General features: G+C 54.0%; 1 protein-coding gene across 2 annotated transcripts in view; it reads right to left on the bottom strand.

Annotated features, from left to right (window-relative positions):
* SMG6 (SMG6 nonsense mediated mRNA decay factor) overlaps positions 1-18747 on the bottom strand; it is a 105778-nt gene that overhangs the window by 41607 nt on the left and 45424 nt on the right. For both annotated transcript variants that reach the window (XM_084219136.1, XM_084219137.1), the window contains exons 11-13: positions 13298-13414; positions 12625-12793; positions 4230-4431 (exon numbers count right to left, since the gene is read on the bottom strand). In XM_084219136.1, the coding sequence (XP_084075262.1) occupies positions 4230-4431; positions 12625-12793; positions 13298-13414 (488 nt within the window). The remainder of the gene's footprint in view (positions 1-4229; positions 4432-12624; positions 12794-13297; positions 13415-18747) is intronic.

The following is an 18747-nucleotide window of genomic DNA, read 5'->3' as shown; positions in this document are numbered from 1 at the left end:
GGGGAAGGAGTATTTCTCCTCAATCTTATTCACCAGCCAAAAGCCTGAAAATGCAAAAAACACATTTGTGAAGTGCCTTCCCAAGGACCCTGGGCCCCGGACCTGGTGAGCTGGGGCTGCTGCCTTTTTATTGGCGTTTAAAAACCTTTTATTAACGTGTGTCAGGGCTGGGGGAGGAGAGACAGGCTCAGGTTTCAGGACCCCCCATGCAGAGAGGTTTATTGTGGGAAGGGACATTAACACTTTCTCCCCCACAGCTGCCCATGGCTGGGGCATGTGGCAGAGGGTGTGCTGGAGGCACAGGTCTGGGGGATGCACACGCTGAGCCCATGAAGAGCCGGCAGGGATGTGAGCAATCCCTGCCTGCAGAGAGGAGAACCTCCCTGCTCTGCCTCACATCAGGGATATCTGCAGCCCTCTTCCAGCTTTGCCACGAGCTCCATGGGGTCACTGCAGAGCAGGATGCTCCCGAGACAACAGCATCCAGTGAGAGCTGAGGAATCCAGGACGTGCCCCAGGTTCCCAGGGCTGCACCCACGCACCATCACCGGGACTCTCTTTAACCTCAACACGACCCCAGTGTTTTCCATTACCAGCACCACGACTCCACAGTTGCCACCTTCCCCCTTCCTGACCTTAACTCAGCCATGCTGCTGCTCCCTGCTCCTGCCTGGGGTCCAAGGCTGGGTGAGGGAGGTCCTGGCAGTGTCTCCTTGGGCTGCAGACACAGCTGACAGCTCAGGCACCAGGCTGCATAGTTTGCTGCTGACTGGTACGGTCGGTGGTGTTCCATCACACAAGCTGCAGTGGAGATGTGCCCAACACACACACCCAGGAAAACAACTCTGAGTTCTGCTCACCCCAGAGCCAGCTTTTGTTGGTTACAGCTCCAATGACAGTGCAAGAGATGATGGGAAGCTCTAAGTGTCCCACTGGCTCCAGCAGGAATTCGAACGCGCGGCTCCGTGGCAGCGAACGGAGTCAGAACGTTTTCACTCAAAATAAGAGCCAGGCCAAATGCTCAAAAACTTACTGAGAAACTCTGGCTGAATTCTGCACTCCATCTGCTAAATGGGACGTGGAGAACAAAAAGGAGTGGGAAGCACAGTGTTTGTCCTATGCAGCTTACAAAACAACCACTCTCTTGGTAGAGCAAAAAGCCCAACATCATTTTAAGCCCAATTCCTTCTGGTCCTGCCTTTCAACAGATTTTTTTCCTCTGAAATGTTACAGATTAATTAAGAAGGAGCATCAGTAAGCAAGGATCCTTGTAGTAAAAGTCAACTGCCTCTTCCTAGCCATGCAAGTGGTAGAAAAAGGACCCAGAGTCACTCTGGCACACCAGAACCCACAAGACATTCACATTGTGCCATATAAAGAGCAGTACATTCTCATTGCCTCTCCAGCAAAGAATCTGGGCTGAAAACTGGGCCAAGACTGAGAACACAACAGAAAGAAATTTGGTGCAAAAAATAACTCCTGCTAAAAAGCAATGAAAAATCAGTATGGGAAAAAAAAATCAGTGCCAGAGAGAATTGCTCTGCTGCCATTGCCTGCTGGAGGCTCAGGGACACAGATCCCAAAATGCCACCATGCTCAGCACAGACCTTCCACTGCAAACAGCCCAGAGATGCCTCCGACAGGCTCAGGATGGTTTGGGTTGGAATGGATCTTAAAGACCATCCAGTTCCAACCCCTTGCCATGGACAGGGACACATTCTACTAACTGGAGCAGGCTGCTCCAAGCCCTGTCCAACCTGACCTTGAGCTGGTGAACTGCCAAGGAGTTGGATTCACCTGGGCTCTGCATGGGAGGGCGAGGGGCAGATGGTGGAGTGGAGGTGGCACACAAGTTTAAGTTGGGTTGGGGGATTCTTTGCTAGAAAGTGCCTTTTTGTATCTTGCTCCCGGTCACTCCCATGTGAGTTTGTGCCTCTCAGTCCTGGCTGGCTCTGCAGTGCCTTCTGCAACACCCCACTCCTGCAGAGCCCAACAATTCCTTCATTAATGCTGCAGAGGGAGAACATTTGTGGAACAGGGCAGTCACTTGACTGGACTGACGCAGCTGCCACTGCAGTCTCTTTCTAGAGCATTTCCAAATGGCAGAAAATGGGCTAAGTTCATCCAAAGAGGTCACTTTGCCTTCTATTCCAAGGTGTTTACCTCAGCCCAAGCCGCACCTGAGAGTCACCCTGCTTGCTTTTAAAACCTCCAAGGCTGGAGAGCTCCTCAAGACTCACTAAGGAGGCTGCTCTCAAGTGCTGAACTACCCAAAGGTATGAAACCTTTCCTGAAGTTTCTTAATTTATTTTGCTACAATTTCTGCCTGTTCCTTCCTGTGCTTTCAGCATGGAGCTGGAGGACACCTTGTTCTCCTCTCTGCCTCTTCCCTGAATTTCCTTTAGACTAAAAAGCCTCAGTTCACCCAGGCCCTTCTTGGAAATCAGTCTTTTGAGCTCTCCTTGCTAACTCACTGTCCTCCCCTGCATCCTCTCAGGTGTCCTCTGCACACTGAACATGCACACCTGCTGTTTCACCTGTCTGACCATTAATAAAAACACTGGTCAGAAAGAAATCAAGGGGTACAGGCACAGCCAGGCCTGGCTGTTTTCCTCTGGGATCAGTGCTGCCTTTTCAGCAGAACTGAGATAACACCATGGCTGATATTCCAGAGTTCCTGGATGACTGATGCTGAGCTGTGAGGGCACCAACTCCCACCTGTGGAGTTGTGCAGTTTCTTTACAAAGCACCAGAACCAAAGGGAGCTGGGACAGGGAGAACTCGGCTCGGTAGCTCAGGTGTAGCTACAGGACAAAGACACAAAGATGAGTGCAAGTGCCTGGCAGGGCAGGTAGATGGCACTCCAAATAAACTGGTGTGTGGTTAGAGGAGGCAGAGTTCAGGGAATACTGACCCCCTCCTACAAGTTACAGGGCACCAGAGTTGCTCAGCCACCTCACCTGCCTGCTGGGGGCTCTGGTTTGTGCCTGCTGTGAAAAGAATCTCTGTATAGGGACACTTGGATTGTCCCCAGCAGAACCCCCCTGAGGCCACCACACACACTGGGCAAACCTCAGGGCAGCAATGGCAACTGCACACTTCTTATTTTAAGCCTGTCAAATGAAGCCTTGAAAATTCATGCTTCCACAGACACTTCCTGGAGTAAAGCTGCTTCCCCTAACTGAGAGGGCTCCTGGTTTTACTGGAAGCCTGTGCTGCAGGCAGTGCTGTGAGCACAGGTTGGGGCAGACAAAGAAGTGAAACAGAAATTTGCACCTTCGGGTCCCTGTGTGAGAAAGGTCCTGAATTTCTCACTGTCATTTCAGGACAATGTCATGAAGAAGAAGTGGCACAGGGAAAGGCACCTTGCCATTGTCACAGGCAGGCTCTCCACAGAAACCTGCTCTGCATCCCCACTTCTCCTCCAGAAGCATCAACTCCTCAGGGAGGGGACACTGCAGCTGCCCAGATGAGCCAAGTTTTTGGAGCTGCAGCTCTGCCTCCGAGCAGGAAACTGTTGAGAGCCACTCTCATCCTGCCGTGCCTCCAAGGGCGTGCAAAACAAATGCCATTGTGCCTCCTCCATCCCCCACCAGGCTCACACACATTCTCCAAGTGCAGCCCCCAGATCCCTCCTGGCCAGGTGGTGGCAGAGAGCAGACCCAAAACCCCACATCAACAAGGGAACTGATTTCATTATTCTAAAAACAAACAGCCAAAGGAAAGTTCAGCCTAGAATGGGCTCCTAGAGCAAAGAAAGGAAAATAGAGAGCGGGCAGTGGGGAATGCTTCATATTCCTAAAAGCCTTTTGTACGTTAACACATGGTGTCTGCTTCTCTCTAGTCACCTATTTATCACTCTCCTCTTTAGAGAAGGAAAAAAGTCCTGGCTGCCTTCCTAAGGCAGAGTTTTGTGGCCGGGGGGAGGGGGAGGGTGCTTTAAGCATGATGCAAACCATTTGGAGTGCACCGAGAGCTCTGCCAACACAAGCTGCACTATTTAAACAAGTGAGGAAATGATCGTATATACAACATGCCAGCGAGCACACACACACCAGAGGAAGTCGAGAGGGGTTTTCATGACACAGAGCTGGATGTCAGCGGCTGAAAGGTCGATATTTTCCCTTAACACCCTTCTCAATGACTTAATCGTGTTCCGTTTGCACAGAAAACTTCCCAAGAATAAAAGTCTGGAGGAATCGAGGGGGGATGTTTGGCCTACTGCTGACCTTGTCCGAGGTCCTCTCCACGTAGCAGGGCTCCTGGGGGGCGACCAGCAGGGGAACGAAGCCCGAGAGCAGCCGATCCTCTTCCAGGCTAAGCAGGGCAAGGTCGTCATCTGGGTCCTTGTACAAGGGCACCTCCGACTGATTCACTGTGGTCAGTATGTTACAGAAGTCAGCCAGCGTCGCCCACACATCTACTGAGACCCTGGGAGAACGAGGAGAGACGTGAGCAATTCAGGGCTGGAATGCGTTGGGAGTTGCCTGCAACGCTGCAGCGAATACCAGAGAGGTGAGGCGAGGCGAGCGCGGCACCGCTGCTGCTGCTGCTGCCCTGCCCCGCGGGACGGCCCCGGCACAGCTGCGCTGGCACCGGCCCCGCCGGGGACCAGGGACCGTGACCCTCACCCCGGCCACCGTCCCCCTGCATGGGGACAGCTCCCGGGATGTCCCCTTCCCGCTGCTCTGCCCACCTCTGCCCTGCCCCGTGCGGAGCCCAGCCCGTTGCAGATGATGCTGCTCAATTTTAAAGCCTGCTGGAAGGACAGGGTGAACACCCGCCTAGCTGTCGGGGCTGAAGGGGCTCTTGGAGGGCTCCAATCCACCTTGGGGGGCTGCAACCCAGCCTGGAGCATCCTCTCCTTCACACAGCTCTTATCTGCTGTGACCACGTGCTGCAGCCACAGAGATTTTCACAGCTAACCCCAGCCATGGGGGGTTAAAGCCGTGTTTTGCTTCTGGCCATGGGTTTCAACTCTCACGAGTGACCTGCATAGTTGCCTCTGCCATGTCTCACATTCCCAGAGTGGCAGTGATGTCCAGGGTGCAAACATCCATCACACATCCCCACGGCTGAGCACAACCCAGAGAAGGCCCAGCACCCCAGAGAGAGCCAGCGTGGAGAAAGCAGGGAAACAAGCAACAAGCATGGGGGTACCACCGCTGACCAGGCTGCCTCGCACCGCATTTCCCCCTCCTGTTTCTACAAACACTCAGATTGGGGTTTTTTAATTCATAAACTGGGATTTAAGTAGGAAATAGGGGAAACTGGGGCTGATGTGCTTCTGGTAGGCTGCTCCTCCAGCACACACCTCTGGAGAAAAGCAGAGGGAATCCAGCATCCCCGGGGGTGCAGCAGTGACCGGTGCGGGCCGAGGCAGCTCAGGGCTGGAGGGAGGCCCCCTGCTCTTTGAACTGCTCCAGGTGGACAGAGTCTGCACTGGGTTATTTACGGGAATCAATGTACCAGGAAAGCACACTGAAATGAAACATCTTGTTTTCAAGAGCGTCCTGGGAGCCAGGCAGAATGAGGAGCCATTAATCAAAGCCCGGCACGTAATCAGCACACATGTAACGCAGAGTCGCCCACGTCCCTGAGCCAGCCCTAGCCCACGTCCTGCAAAGGAGGAGAGGTCCTTCAAAACCCCCTGGTCACAGACACCAGGAGCTGGGTTCATTCACAAAGCTCCATCGCTTGGCTCAGCCAGGTCTGGCTGTCAGAAATGTTTAAATATGGAAAAAAATAAACAGTTGCAACACGTTTTTCGGAGGGATCTGTCCGAGGCCCTTTGTGATGTAATGGGAAACGCTGCGTTTGTGCTACCAGCTGGAAAATAAACAGAGCTGCGAGGGTTAAAAGGAACTGAACTTTCCACGACCCCTATCTGCAAAAGAAGAAAATAATAAGAGGAATGATCCACTGCCCCACAGCCCTGATAGTTTATCCTCCGGCCCAGGCTGCAGAGACAAGCACCGGATGTGATAGGGCTGCTCTGGGCCACCTCCAAGGCGAGCTCTGCCCATGGGAGATGCACAGGGTTTGGGAGGCTCAGCCTCCCCCAGTGCCCTGCTGGCAACTGGGCCTGGCTGCCTGAGGCCAGTCACATAGCACTGGTGGGGCCCCACGGCCACGAGGGCTCGCTGGGATGAAGGAGGTGCAGAGGCATCAGCAGGAAGAGGAATGGGAAAAGTGCCCAAAATTGCCGGGGAATGAGAGCACTGGGGTGTTAGGGACAGGCAGAGATGCAGGGGACATTTCCAGGGGGCTGGGACAGCCAGGGGTATGGGGCTGTGGTGGAGGAGAGGGGAAAGAAACACATTGTAGAGAGCTTGCCCATATTCCCAAAAAACAGAGCTGCAGGGAGGGGATGATGATGATGACAGTGAGGGTGAGAGGGAGGCAGAGGGCAGTGGAGGCGTGCTGGGCTGGACTGGGATTCACTGCAGGGCCAGGGTGGTGGTGGCAGGAGTATCAGCACAGATAAAGTGCAGGAAGCATCTCCCTCCACAGGGCTTGGCATCTGAAGTCTGAAAAATGCCACAGGAACAGTCCCTGAGCTGGCACTGCCAATGTCCTTGCAGGCACCCAGCCCAGCAGTTTCCTTTCCTCTCCCCCTCAGCAGCCTTGCCAGGCAGGGCACCCCTCAGCACCCCTGAGTGTGAGAGCAGCCCCTGTCACTTCATCCTTCACCTACAGCTTGACAGTGCCTTGCCACATCTCCCATTTGCCCTGGACGTGACAGATTCCCACCCTGGGCTCACTTCAGTCAAACCTCAGACTGTGCTGGCTCCCGGGGTAGCCAGCTCTCACTGCACTGCTCCCCCAGCAGCACCCTGCAGAGCCTTCAGAAAGCCAAGAAAGAAGTAGTGCTGGCATTTTTCCCTGGTTTTCTCCTATGATGGCAGAGGCAGCACTGCAGAGATCAATTCTGACCATTTTCTGCCACCCCCTCCTCCTCTGCAGCACATCTCCCATCACTGCCACCACCAAGATCATTCACCAGCTGCCGCTGCTGGCAAAGCCAGCGAGGACAAACGGCTCACACTGACACCTACGGCCCTGGGAATCTCCTGCTGGGACATGCACTTGCCCTGGAAGGTCACACAACACTTGTGAGCCCTGTCAGCCTCCTCCCCACCGCCTCTGCCCAGGACCCACTTCACGGCCACCCCCAAGCATTTCTGGCTTATGTCCCCCCACGGCGCAGCAGTGCCGGAGCCTCTGCGCAGAGCCCAGGCAGCTCCAGGTGCCTGGAAGCTCTGTGCACGCACAGTGCCACGGCTTCACCGTCCCTGTGCGGAGGGAGGCCCCGAATTACTGACACCGAGCCCAGGCACGCAGCTCCCAGGTACAGGGACGAGGCTCCCAGAGCTTTTAACCGAGGAAGCGAGAAGGGGGTGAGCGCGAGGTCTTTCCTCGGAACGGGGGTTCATTCGCTTCCCCACAGACACATTTACATTTGCTTATTCCACTAGGACAGGAAAAAAAAATAAGAGTTAATTTCTTTTTTATTGCCTCAGGATTCCAGGTTTAATGTAGCTGTCAGTGTGAGCGCAGCCCAGCTGCAACGCCGACGGACACGGCCCGGCCAGGCAGCGGCGAGAGCCGCGCGAGTGCGCAGCGAGCTGGACCGCAGCCCTGGGGCTGAGCGCCGCCCCGGCCAGGCTGGGGAGGGCTCCTGGCAGAGACGATGCCCGGGTGGGCATCAGCACAAGGCAAAAAGCACACAGCAAAGCATGGGGAGAGCAGAGGATGCCAGGGCGAGCCTGATGCTCACCGAATCCCGGCGCGGGGCGCCGCCATCCTCACCGGGGGTGCGCGCTGCCTGGTGATTAATATCAAGCACAATGACCCCGCGTTACAAGCCTGCGGGGGCCTGTGGAGGTGGCCATTTCCTGTGTAATACCAGCTTGTTTAAACACTAACATCCAAACTGCACAGCTGCAGCACAAACCCGGGAAGCGCGGCGCAGAAGAAGCCCTGCATTGTGTTCCCAGCCGCTGCCGTGCAGATGGCAAACGCCTCGGGCCGCTGCTCCCGGGGCCGGGCACCGCTGGCTCCCGGTGCCCGCCGGATGAGCGGCTCTGCATCCTCCTGCTCCCGCCTTTCCTCTCTCCTGGACCGCGGGAAGCTGAACTGACAGTGGCTTCTTTGCAAGGAGCAAAAAGGGTTGGCCATGGGGGCTTTTCCCAAAGGCCTTCAGCAGCCCTCATCTGGGCTCGGACAGAGCAGGATGAGGTGCTCACAGCCCTTCTGCATCAGTGATCTGCCCACTCTGCCCTGCACAAAGTCCCTCTGGCCAGCCAGGCATCCATAAACCCATTCCTCTCCCAGGAACCCACCTTTGGAGCTGGAGGGATGCTCTTTACCCAGGAGAGGTGCAGTCTCCTCCCAGCCAGCCCCTGTTTTGCCACAGCCCCCTTCTCCACAGAGACTTTTGGCTTCTTCTTTGGTTGACTTTATCTCCAATCTCAGCCAGGTTTACACTACTGAGATACTTCTGAACCCTGGCTTTGCTGTCTTGATAGGGAAACTGGTGGCCAGAGTTACTGAGGATGGGATCTGCAAAAGGGATTTTCCATTTAGTCTCCAGCAAACTCCAGCAATGTCTTGGCACCCCTGTGCAAGACTCTGTCCATCCCTCCCAGTGGGAGCTGCCATCTCAGTGACACTTCTCCGCGAGAGCGAAGTGATGAGAGCGATCTGGCACATCTCTCTGGGAAGGTAAGCTCTAGAATGTGCTCACAGCTTTTGGATTTAATTTAATACTTGGTTTAAATTAACCATTTTTAAATGCTTGCAGACAGTCTCCACAAACTGAGAGGCCCTTGGCCCCGTGTGGAAGGAGCATGGAATTGCCAGGGTGAGCCCTGCAGCAGTGTGTGTTTAGCCAGTGGCTTCCCAATCAGTCCTTGTGCTTCATTTAGCAGTGGATTAATTGTGGCAACAGAACAGAACAAGGAGCAGCTCTGTCCAGTCCTCTTCACCTTCTTCCCTGCCACATGTCCCAAAAGGGGATGGAGTCACTTATACAGCAACTTCCTTGGAGATCCACCTTCTGACCCATCTGCTGCCAGTATCTCTGCCTTAGGGGAGCCACCCTCCTCCCTTTTTCCCAGAATCCCTGCTTTTACACCCCAATCTCTGCAATTCACTCCTGGGGACATTTGGTCGGAAAGCTGCTTCCCAACTGCCTTAAACAACCACCTGCAGAGAACTCGACACAAGCTTTGCCATGAAACTTGAAGACAAAAATTAATTTTAAGATACAGAAGAGACAGCTGCTTGCTGCTAGGAGACCTGGCAACACCTGGTTCAGAGACACAATTCCTGAGGCACTGAAGCAGAGATGTCCGAGGTTAAGTTTAGCTCCTATTCTGGAAAGACATGAGGAAAGAGTCATGGAAAGCTCACTGAGCACCTCTTCCAAAATAGGAAGGACACCTTTCACCTCTCAAATTCACACAGAGAGGTAGTTAGGAAGTCCAACAACTGAAAATCTGTTCCAGAGCATCCCCTGAGCCATGATGGCCATGCAGTGTGGCCAGGAGCTGGAGGAGTGCACCAGACCAAGAAGGGTGGATTTGGGGAAAGATGGAGCTTCTCGCTTGGGTTGAATTCAAGACTGCTGAGCCCCCAGGTAGGGAGAGGCTGCCTGCCAGGAAGCAGGGTTCATTCCCAAGCTCCCACCAAGAAGAAGGACCCTGAAGACACAGCATCCTGAGCTTCCCATCCCACTCCACAGAGCCCACTCCTGCATGGCTCACATCCATCTACTTTCGGCAGCGCTCACCCCTCACACCTTTCCCTCTGCCTCTGTCCAAGGGGGAAAGCAGCGAGCTGAGGAATTTGGTGTGGGGTTGGTTTTGCCTTTTTTTTTAGCTTTTTCTTTTTTTTTTTTTTATTGTAAGGACTCAAATCCAGCAGTGTGATAAATGCATCCGAGCTACAATTAGGAAGATATATAGCATCAGAACGCGAAGGTCTGGGCAGCGTGGTGAAACGCGGGCTCTCCAGAGCCCCAGCTATGTTTCCCATTATGTAACCCTGGTCATGGGCAGACAGCCAGACTCCAAATGAAAAAGAGACTCTGGCTTGGCACCGTTTCTATTTTCCTATCCTCATTCGGGGTCAGCGCAGTGTCATACAGCTGCAGAGAAAGCTCCGGGGATTAAACCTGGGAAAGACTCCAAGACCAGGACCCGGGTTCAAGTACCAGCTGAAAGCAATAAACCAACTGCCACAGCTGGGCTGAGTTTAGACGTTCTCAAAGTCCCCCAGCTCTCTCCCATATGAAGAAGGAGCGATTGCAAACATGGCAAGAGAGGCCTTGGGACACACAGCCCCAGCCCAAAGCTCCGGCCGAGCCCTGCCAAGCTGCCCTGCTGGCCACGAGCCCAGCCCAGCATTCTGGCCCTGGATGAGCTGCACTGTGATGAGAGCTCTGGGCCCTGAGTGGGCTTCCAGGTGGGTATGAGGCCTGTTTTTTCCAGAAGCTTTAGCATGCTGATGGCATCTCTGCAGGGCACTGCTGCACTTCAGGGGATTTCCACATCCTTTCTCTGCGGCCATGCCATCACAAGAGGCAAGGAAAGTGGTTTAAGAGTATCCAATCAGCTTCTCTGTTGGCAGTGGTGGGATTTCACAGCACGTCCCAGAGGCAGCAGCATGTGTGACACGGCCCAGGCCCCTCACTCAGCTCTGTAACTTGGCATCTGCACTTGCTCCTCACGTGCTCTCCCTGCTCCTGAGCTCACCCTGCCCATAAACCTTGGCTTACTCCACCACGCCTGCTGCTCTGACCCATGTTTTACTTCTAAACTTCTTTGAAGCTGTTCCTATCTAAACCCTTGGACTCGGTGGCTCTACCTGGTTCCTGAAGAGCCCCAGGGCAGCCAGCAGGCTTGTGTCAATAGAGAACTGAAACACTAACCCAGTGCTCTCCTTTTCTTTTCCTATCCCCAGGGCAAATGTTGCAAATTCCAGGTCATGCCCAAGAGCAGAGCTGGTTCCCTGCTGTTCTTCACTACCTGTATCTCCATGCAAGCTCAACCACTGCTCTTCCAGAGTCCTGGACCACCAACACCCATCCATACAAGAGGTCTGGGCTGGAAGAGCAGTGTGGCTAAGGCAGATTCTGCATGAGAGCCATGGTGGAGGAGCTGGGAGCCAACATGGGGGACAGGATGGGCACGGTGGGACAAGAGGGGACAAGTGGGACACCCTCCATGGAGAGGCCAAGCAAGACAAGAGATACTCATTCCTCCACTGAACACACCAGGATCTTGTGGAGCAGAGCCCCCTGTCTATGCCCACCATTCCCCAAGAGCCTTGGGGTGGGCTACCACCACCAGCACCAGCACCTTCTCGCAGCCCAAGGGGCGAGCAGGAGCCTGCACCTGCTCCATCACCCCGGGGGGACACGGACACAGCCCCATGCCCTGCAGGAGGGGGAGCAGCTGGTCCCAGGGCAGGCACTGAGTGCTGGCTGAGTGAAGCCAATCAGAAATTCCATCTCGAGGCTGCCCCTGGCCAAGGGCTGGCGGCTCCCTGCGAGGGGAAGGGGGGATTGGTGCAGCCGGGCTCACGTGATGGATCCCGGTTTGAGTTCCTGCCCAAAGATGGGCAGCAGTTCACATGAGCAGGCAGCGGTCCCACACCGAGCAGCCGACAAACAGAAAACAGACTCCATCTCCACAAAATGAGGCCCAGAACTTCCTGTGTGAGATTTCCATTTCCTCAGCCAAATGAAAAAGAACTGGAGTAAGAGGCAATAAACCAGGAGAGCAGGACTGGACCTGACGCACGGAGCGGGGACCCATTAATGGTTAAGCCACTTTGCTGGATTACTCTTAATGCTCCTTCCCATCACCCAGGGTTCTGGCTCCTTTGGATTAACAGTAAGACGTGATTTCAGGCTCTGGATCCGGAGTACCAGAGGCAGATGGAAAATCCTGCGGGAAAGCAGCTACGGAGCATGCTCAGACGCCGCTCGCATACTCCATACTTGGCCCCTTGGCTCAATTTTCTGTCCAAAAATATGCAAATTGCCTAGTCCGCATTATGGACTAATGGGCTGGAATCGGCCAGTTTAGGAAATTAACCCTTTTGGGTGTTGTAGGGTAGGGACAAGCAGTTTCTGAAGCAGAGGGGAGGTGGCTTTTGGAGCTCCAGGAACAGGCAAGCTGCTCCAGGCTAGCCCAGCCCAAGCAAGGTTGGTCTGACTCAGTCAAAAAAAGGCAACGAAATGCTTATGCTGGAAATGGAGTTCCCTCTGTGCAGAGGAAGGCACTGCCTGTCCAGCTGGCTGGGCCAGCAGAACACCTAAAGGAAGGGGTTCCCAACAAAACCAGATGCACATCCTAAGCAGAAAGTAAAAATCCACCTCATAAGCCATCTTCTAACACATAGGGCAGCCACCAGGCACCTTCCAGCCCCACTCACACATCAATGAAGAAGTCACTGTGTCACCGAGGGTGACAAATTCCCAACATTCCCTGGGCAGTGGGCCTTGCCTGGGTGCTCAGGTCACGGTGCCACAGGCAGCAGTAAAGCATGAGCAAGGGGGAAGGGTGGCACGAGGAGCTCAGGGAGGGAGCAGAAACCAGAGGGTGCACGTACTGTTTGGGGAGCTCAAGAGATGTTGGAGGAGGATTCCAGGTGTCCGGGTGGCCAAGCATCCAGTCCGACCAGACCTTCACACTGGGGAGCAGCTCCTTCAGGTCCTGGGGCAAGGCAGAGACCTTGATGTCGTCCTCCTCATCCTCCTGCTCCATCTCTTGTGGCTGAACTGCAAATAGAAGACGTGAGAGCTGAGGCAGCTCACCACAGCCAGGCTCAGGCAGGGAGTGGGAAAGTATGACACAGATCCCAACATCCCAGCCTGGGACGCACAAGGGAACAGCCACAACCCACAGCAAGCACAAAGACAGATCTGTTCTCCCTCCATGGACTGCCCTGGAGGGCAAGTCAGGGTGTTTGTGATCCCTTTTATTGAGGGCAGCAGGGTGCCACTGCACCAATCACAGAGACAGGATTCCCAGGTCCCAGTTTTGGGAAGTTTCCCTGTTGCTGGCAGAAAGCATGGCCTCAGTCTATCCCTTTCTTCCAAACATTTCTGTCTGCACACACCAGGGGCTTTCCTGTAGCTGATCTAGCTAAAACTTGGGCAGAGCTTGGGATGCTGGGGGAGAATCCTGAGACCCCAAGAGACAGGAAGGGATGTAAAAACCAGCCTGACCCCCACCAGGCTGCCTCGTGTGCCCCTGCATGGATCCTGCTGCTAAGCCCTTACCTGGCACACATTCCCTCAGCAGGTTGGTGCACCTCCTCACCAGGAGGGCAAACATGGAGAGCCCCAGGGCCGTGGCCTGTTCCTGGATGACGGAGCGGCAATCCTCAGAGATGCACTCTAGGAGACACAGAGGCTTTGGGTCACATCTGGTTTCACCTTCACAGCCTCCCTTTCTGCATCCCATGAGGGGCAGGGGTGAGCAATTCCCTAATTCACACCTGTCCCAGACATAATTGTTCCATGTAGGGAGGAAAAAGGTGGTGAGTAGCTGTTCTGGAGTGGGAAGAGGCTGCAGCCCCCCTGCCCACACCATGCCCAATCCCATGGCATGTGCTGAGCCAGCCAGGACCATGCTGGCACTCAGGGCTCCCAGCACAGAAGCTGCTGCTGGGGCTGATGCCTTCCCCTGAGGAGGAGGGGATGTTTAAGTGTTAAAAGGGTAATTAGCTGCATGTTTGATCTCTGTCCCTGCTGGAGTTTTAACCTCAGCAGCTGAGGAGGGGGCTCCTCCCATTAGTTTCGCAGTCATACAACAGCTTGTCAAGAGAGCTTAATTGGAACTGTTACTCAAGGAGATGCCACACGACCACAGCTCTTCCAAAGAGAGCTGGCTCAGAGTGAGAGCAAATCCCCCCAGCACATCTACACCCAGCCAGAAACCACTTCTGAGGCTGCTGAGAGCAGCGGGGAGCTGGCTCGAGGGAACTGCCTGGAGCCAGCCTGGGTTAGGCTGGGGAGACCAGCAGTGCCTGGGACATGCCAGCCTGCCCCAGAGCTCTCAGAAGGGGTTTAAGCCTTAAGGGAAGCCTCTGCCCTCCCAACTCTCTCTACTTCCCATTCACATCCTCCCAGGATGTGGGGGAGTGGCTGGCTGGGGAGAACCCACACATTTACTGGGCTCCTACCCATCAGTGCTGTTTGCTCTGTGCAGGATGCTCCTCGCTGGCTTACGGCAGCATCAGAGCTTGCACCTGAGAACAGCTGCCCAAGCCAGGCAGAGGATTTTTACAAACTCACAGCTACTGACTCTGAATGGGTGAGAGAGGAGGGAGAGCCCCCAGAGCCCCCCAGCTCCCAGGCACCTCTGCTGGAAACATCAGCACCAGCCACATGTCAGCACGGAGGTGTTGGGAGCTGAACTGCCCAGATGTGGCAGAGCAGGGATTTTGAGCAAACAGCAAGAGGATTAGAGCAAGACACTGAGACCACGTTTAAGTTGGGGATAGCAAAACACCTGAGGTGCACAGAATAAACAGTGGGGTTTGAAGGATAGATCATTTCAGAGGAGTGGGGCGTGAGGTTAAAAACATCCAAGAAAAGACAAGAACACACCACGAAAATACAGGAAAAATAAGGAGGAACATCTGAAGGCTGGATTGACAGTTCTTACAGCTGTCAAGGAGTTCAGCACCCAGTGTGGAGGGTAACCCAGGGTGGCACCAAAGGCCCCTGGTAGCTGAAAGAGGGTGCTTTGCTTGTGGAGCCAGGCTGAGCTGGTGCCGCAGAGCAATGGAAGGAAGTGCCGTACTATGGGGGCTGTCAGCTTTTGGAGGAAACATAAAACTAAAGATGTGACCACTCTGGGACAGTAAATCTCTTTCATGAAGCCTTTCCCACAATTAAGAGTGTTAGTCCCAGTGCTCTGGCCACAGTCCAGTCCAAGAAATTACAGTCATCTTCCCCATGCTCCCTCCCCCTGCACTCGGGTGAGATGCTGTCAGAGTCTTCCCTTCTTGTCTTAAACGGACACACAACAAGACCACAGTGGTCCAGCTGCCACATCTGAGTCTGGCAAGTCCCCTGGGTGGTGAAAATCTCTGGGCATTTCAGCATGGAGCTCCACACTTTGAGTGGGCAGCCCCCAGGACTCCAGACACTGCGCTCACAGTGTCCCCCCCAAACTGAGCTGGTGCAAAAGCTCCATCCTGACCCCCTCCAAAACAGGCAAAGCTTAAAACGTCTGCTTCAGTGCTTGTGATGGTGAAGGTGATGAGCATCCCATATTTCAGGGTGTATTTCAGAGACTAGCTCCAAAAGCTGGACCAGGGCTCTGTGGTGGCTGTGGCCAGACTTGGTCCCAGCCCTTCCCCCTGCCACCAGCAACTCTTGCTGCAGGCTACAAGTTTCCCACACAACATTTAACAGCCAAAATACAGTAAAAAGTTTCCTGCACTTGAGCTGGGGCAGGTACAGCTGTCCATCAAACATCTTGTGCTGCTGCAAACACAAACTGTGTGCCCACCAGCTCATAAAGCCACGGTGCCCTGATGTACCCCAGCAATGCTCAGCCCTGGTAGAGCCTGCAAAGCTGCCCACTGTGCAGGTAAGAGCATTAGGACACCCACACTGAAAGGGCTGCTGTCACACAGTTCCAGCTCAGCTACCATGGGTGTTGTCAGCTCATCATTAAACTCATAAAATGCACAAAACTCCCCCAGTCCTGAAAGTTCATTCACTGGATGAGCTCATCAGCCTCATTCCCAGCAGGCTCCTCCAGCAGAGAAAGACAAACACCCAGGTGAGTGCTTGTTCAAGACCCCTGAACATGCACCAGCAAAGGCTCTTAAGAGCTTAATTGTAGGACAAAAGAGGAAAGCACCATAAATCAGGAGAAGCTTTCTCTCTGTGCCTTTTCACCACTTTCCTTGGGAGGCTGGGAGCTTTGGCTTGCCCTGAGCTGGGAGCCAGTGGCCAGGGCTAACAGAGGATGTGGGGACAAAGCCCAGGCTGCCCCTGCCACAGGAGACAGACAAGGTGAGGGTATAATCAAAGGGCAAAGCACTTGGGGTGTTTAAACAGAAACTTGTAAAATGTTTTGAGTGATGGGCAATAAGGAACCAACTCTCTGGACCCACTCAGTGTCTGAGCCTACCCTGGCACTAAGAGGAAAACATTTTGTACAAAATATGCTGAAGTGAGGGCTGGAGCAACAAATCTGCTCTGGAGCCCACAGGGCACCATTACTTCTGAGCTGAGCTGGTAATTACGTCTGTGCTGCTGGAAATGCACAGAAAGACAGAAACTTATTGGAAAAGAGATGGTTTTGGAGCATGGAGTGACACTTAGGTCATTTCTGTCCCTGCAGTTGCACAGCACTAGTAAAAATGGAGATACCAGCTGCCCCAGACCGACAAGGGCAGGCAGAGAGACTGCCCAAGTCAGGGCAAACTGTAATTCCCAGATCTGCTTTCCCAGATCCACAGTGGGTGCAGGTGAAGCAGAATGAGTGCCAGGTCCACAGGCAACCCTGCCTCCTACCCCCGCAGGCTGTCACCAAAAGCTCAGTGACAGAGACTTCAAGTGGCATCAATGGCACCCCAACAGCTAAAGCTGCCACAAATCCACTCCACTTCCTCCCCTGAAACCCCAAATGGGGCTGTAATCAGATAACCCTCCCAATTCACACCCAGCCACGCTGTGCAGCTGGGGCACACCGTGGAGGTGTCAGGAAAGAAATCACACACAAAGGAAGGGGCCGTGAGGTTACAAGCTCTGAGGTAGTTGGAGCTGTGGCTCCTCTGTGCCACCAGCAGCCACAGCAGTGACACTCCACAGGAAATCATCCAACACCACCAACCACAACACATTCCCCCTCCACCTTTCTCCCCTTGTAAGCCAGCAAGCGTCCCTGTTAATGCCAGCCCTGGATAAACAGCTCCTGTCACGTCACCTCTCAGCTCTCGCCTGCGCAGCCACCCTGGGAACGCCAGCGCTCAGCAGGCTCACAAATGTCACCTCTCAGCTGTGCCACTGCCTTCAGAGGTGCTGCGTGGGTACAGAGCAGGTGGGCAAAGCTGGCACTGCTGCCTCAATAACTGCTTGTTAAACCACAGCCTAAGGTCAGGGCTCCTGCATTGGCAGCCAGCACTGACTCAGGGTAAGCGCACACCCTTGTCTGTGCTGCTGTACCAACACACGGCCCCTGGAGCCACGCTGCAGGGAGCTGAGCTGGCCTAAAAAGCCTCCTCTGGGGAGCTTCCTTAGGCTGGAGCTGTTTCTTGACCACTTGTACCCCCACATCAACATCAGCAAAACTCCAATCAGTGGAACACTGCACGGGGCTAAGAAGGAGCAGGCAGAGCATTTTAAAGCAGCCACCAAACACTTTGAATAACTGACTGGCACTACCCCACACTTCATAGGCTGAATTTTCCTCAAAGATCTGTCTTTCTGCACCAGAAAAAATAAATGAGAGCCCTGCAGGCCCCTGGGAAGGTCAGGGCTCTGGAGGCCAGACTGGCAGCAGGACATGAGCAGCAACAGTTCTGAGCACCCTGCCTGACACTCGCCACTTGTCAGCCCCTTTCTCGAGCTGGCCCAGACTTTGTTGAAGTTTCCATGCTAGGTGCCTGTGTCAGCTTCAATTCTCCTGGAAATCTTCAGCTAAAACAGCTCAGCCACTCGTGAGAATGAGGCTAGGAAACAAGATAGTGGCTTACCCCTGTTTGTAAAAAAACACTTACAACCTTTTCCTTCAGCTAATCTAGCAACTGTAAATCCTGGAACAAGGATCTGAGATTTTGCTGCAGAATAACCTTTTTAACAGAGAGTTTTCCTGTCCTACTAGAAATCTGTCTACACTTAGCCAAGCTATAAACATCTGAAATACAGCAGTTTTTCCATACTCAACAAAAATTCGTTTCAACAGTTAAAACCTGCTAAGATTTCACCTCCCAGAGCAAGCTCCATCTTCCTACCTCCCTTCACCTGTGTAACTGGCAGCAGAGCAACTGCCCTGCTCCCATCCAGCAGGTGGGGACTCCTGTAAAAATGTCCTTGTACAAGTGCCTGAGCTGGAGATTGGACCCAGGCTCCTCCAACTGGTGCCCAGGAGATCTGCTCTGAAGCAGGGTGAGAGAGGGATGGGATGGAAAAGATGGGAGCTGATGAGCATCAGACTGCAAGAACAGAGCAAAAGCAACTGGGAACCAGCGACGGGCGGTTTTTCTGAAGATCAAGAAGAAGAGTCCTCCTGTTTCTTTGCGTGTAGGAAAGAGGGGCTTTTCCCCAGCTGAGGTCTGGGCTGCACAGAGAGCGCTGTTTTCCTAGCAGGAGGCAGCTTCCTGCAGGGATTGCAGGGAGCTGGGTGGATCAGCGGCTGCAGCGCCCTCTGCAAGCTCCTACCTGGATCCTGCCGGGGTCTCTGGGCTCTGCTCCCACCCAGCCTGCAGCAGAACCCAATCCAGCACTCCTGCAGCCATAAATCTACCTGTTCCACGGGGGAGAGGGTGAGAGGCAGAGAGAAAGGGGACTTTTGTAGCGGGGAGAAATTAGTGTTTCTCTGAGAACGTTATATTCATGGAAAACATAAACCAACTGTCGTCAAAGTCGTCTGAGCTCAGGAAATGGAGCGGCCGGGAGAAGGCTGCCATGTGGCCGGATGTTATGTATTTCTAATTAGTGCTATACATCTTTCAGCAGAGAGTGTCCTTTTGCTGGGAAACACAACG

Source organism: Fringilla coelebs (assembly GCF_963513975.1).
Source record: "Fringilla coelebs genome assembly, chromosome: 20".
Classification (NCBI taxonomy): domain Eukaryota; kingdom Metazoa; phylum Chordata; class Aves; order Passeriformes; family Fringillidae; genus Fringilla; species Fringilla coelebs.
Note: the sequence above shows the minus strand (reverse complement) of the source record. Positions and strands in the feature narration are given on the sequence as shown.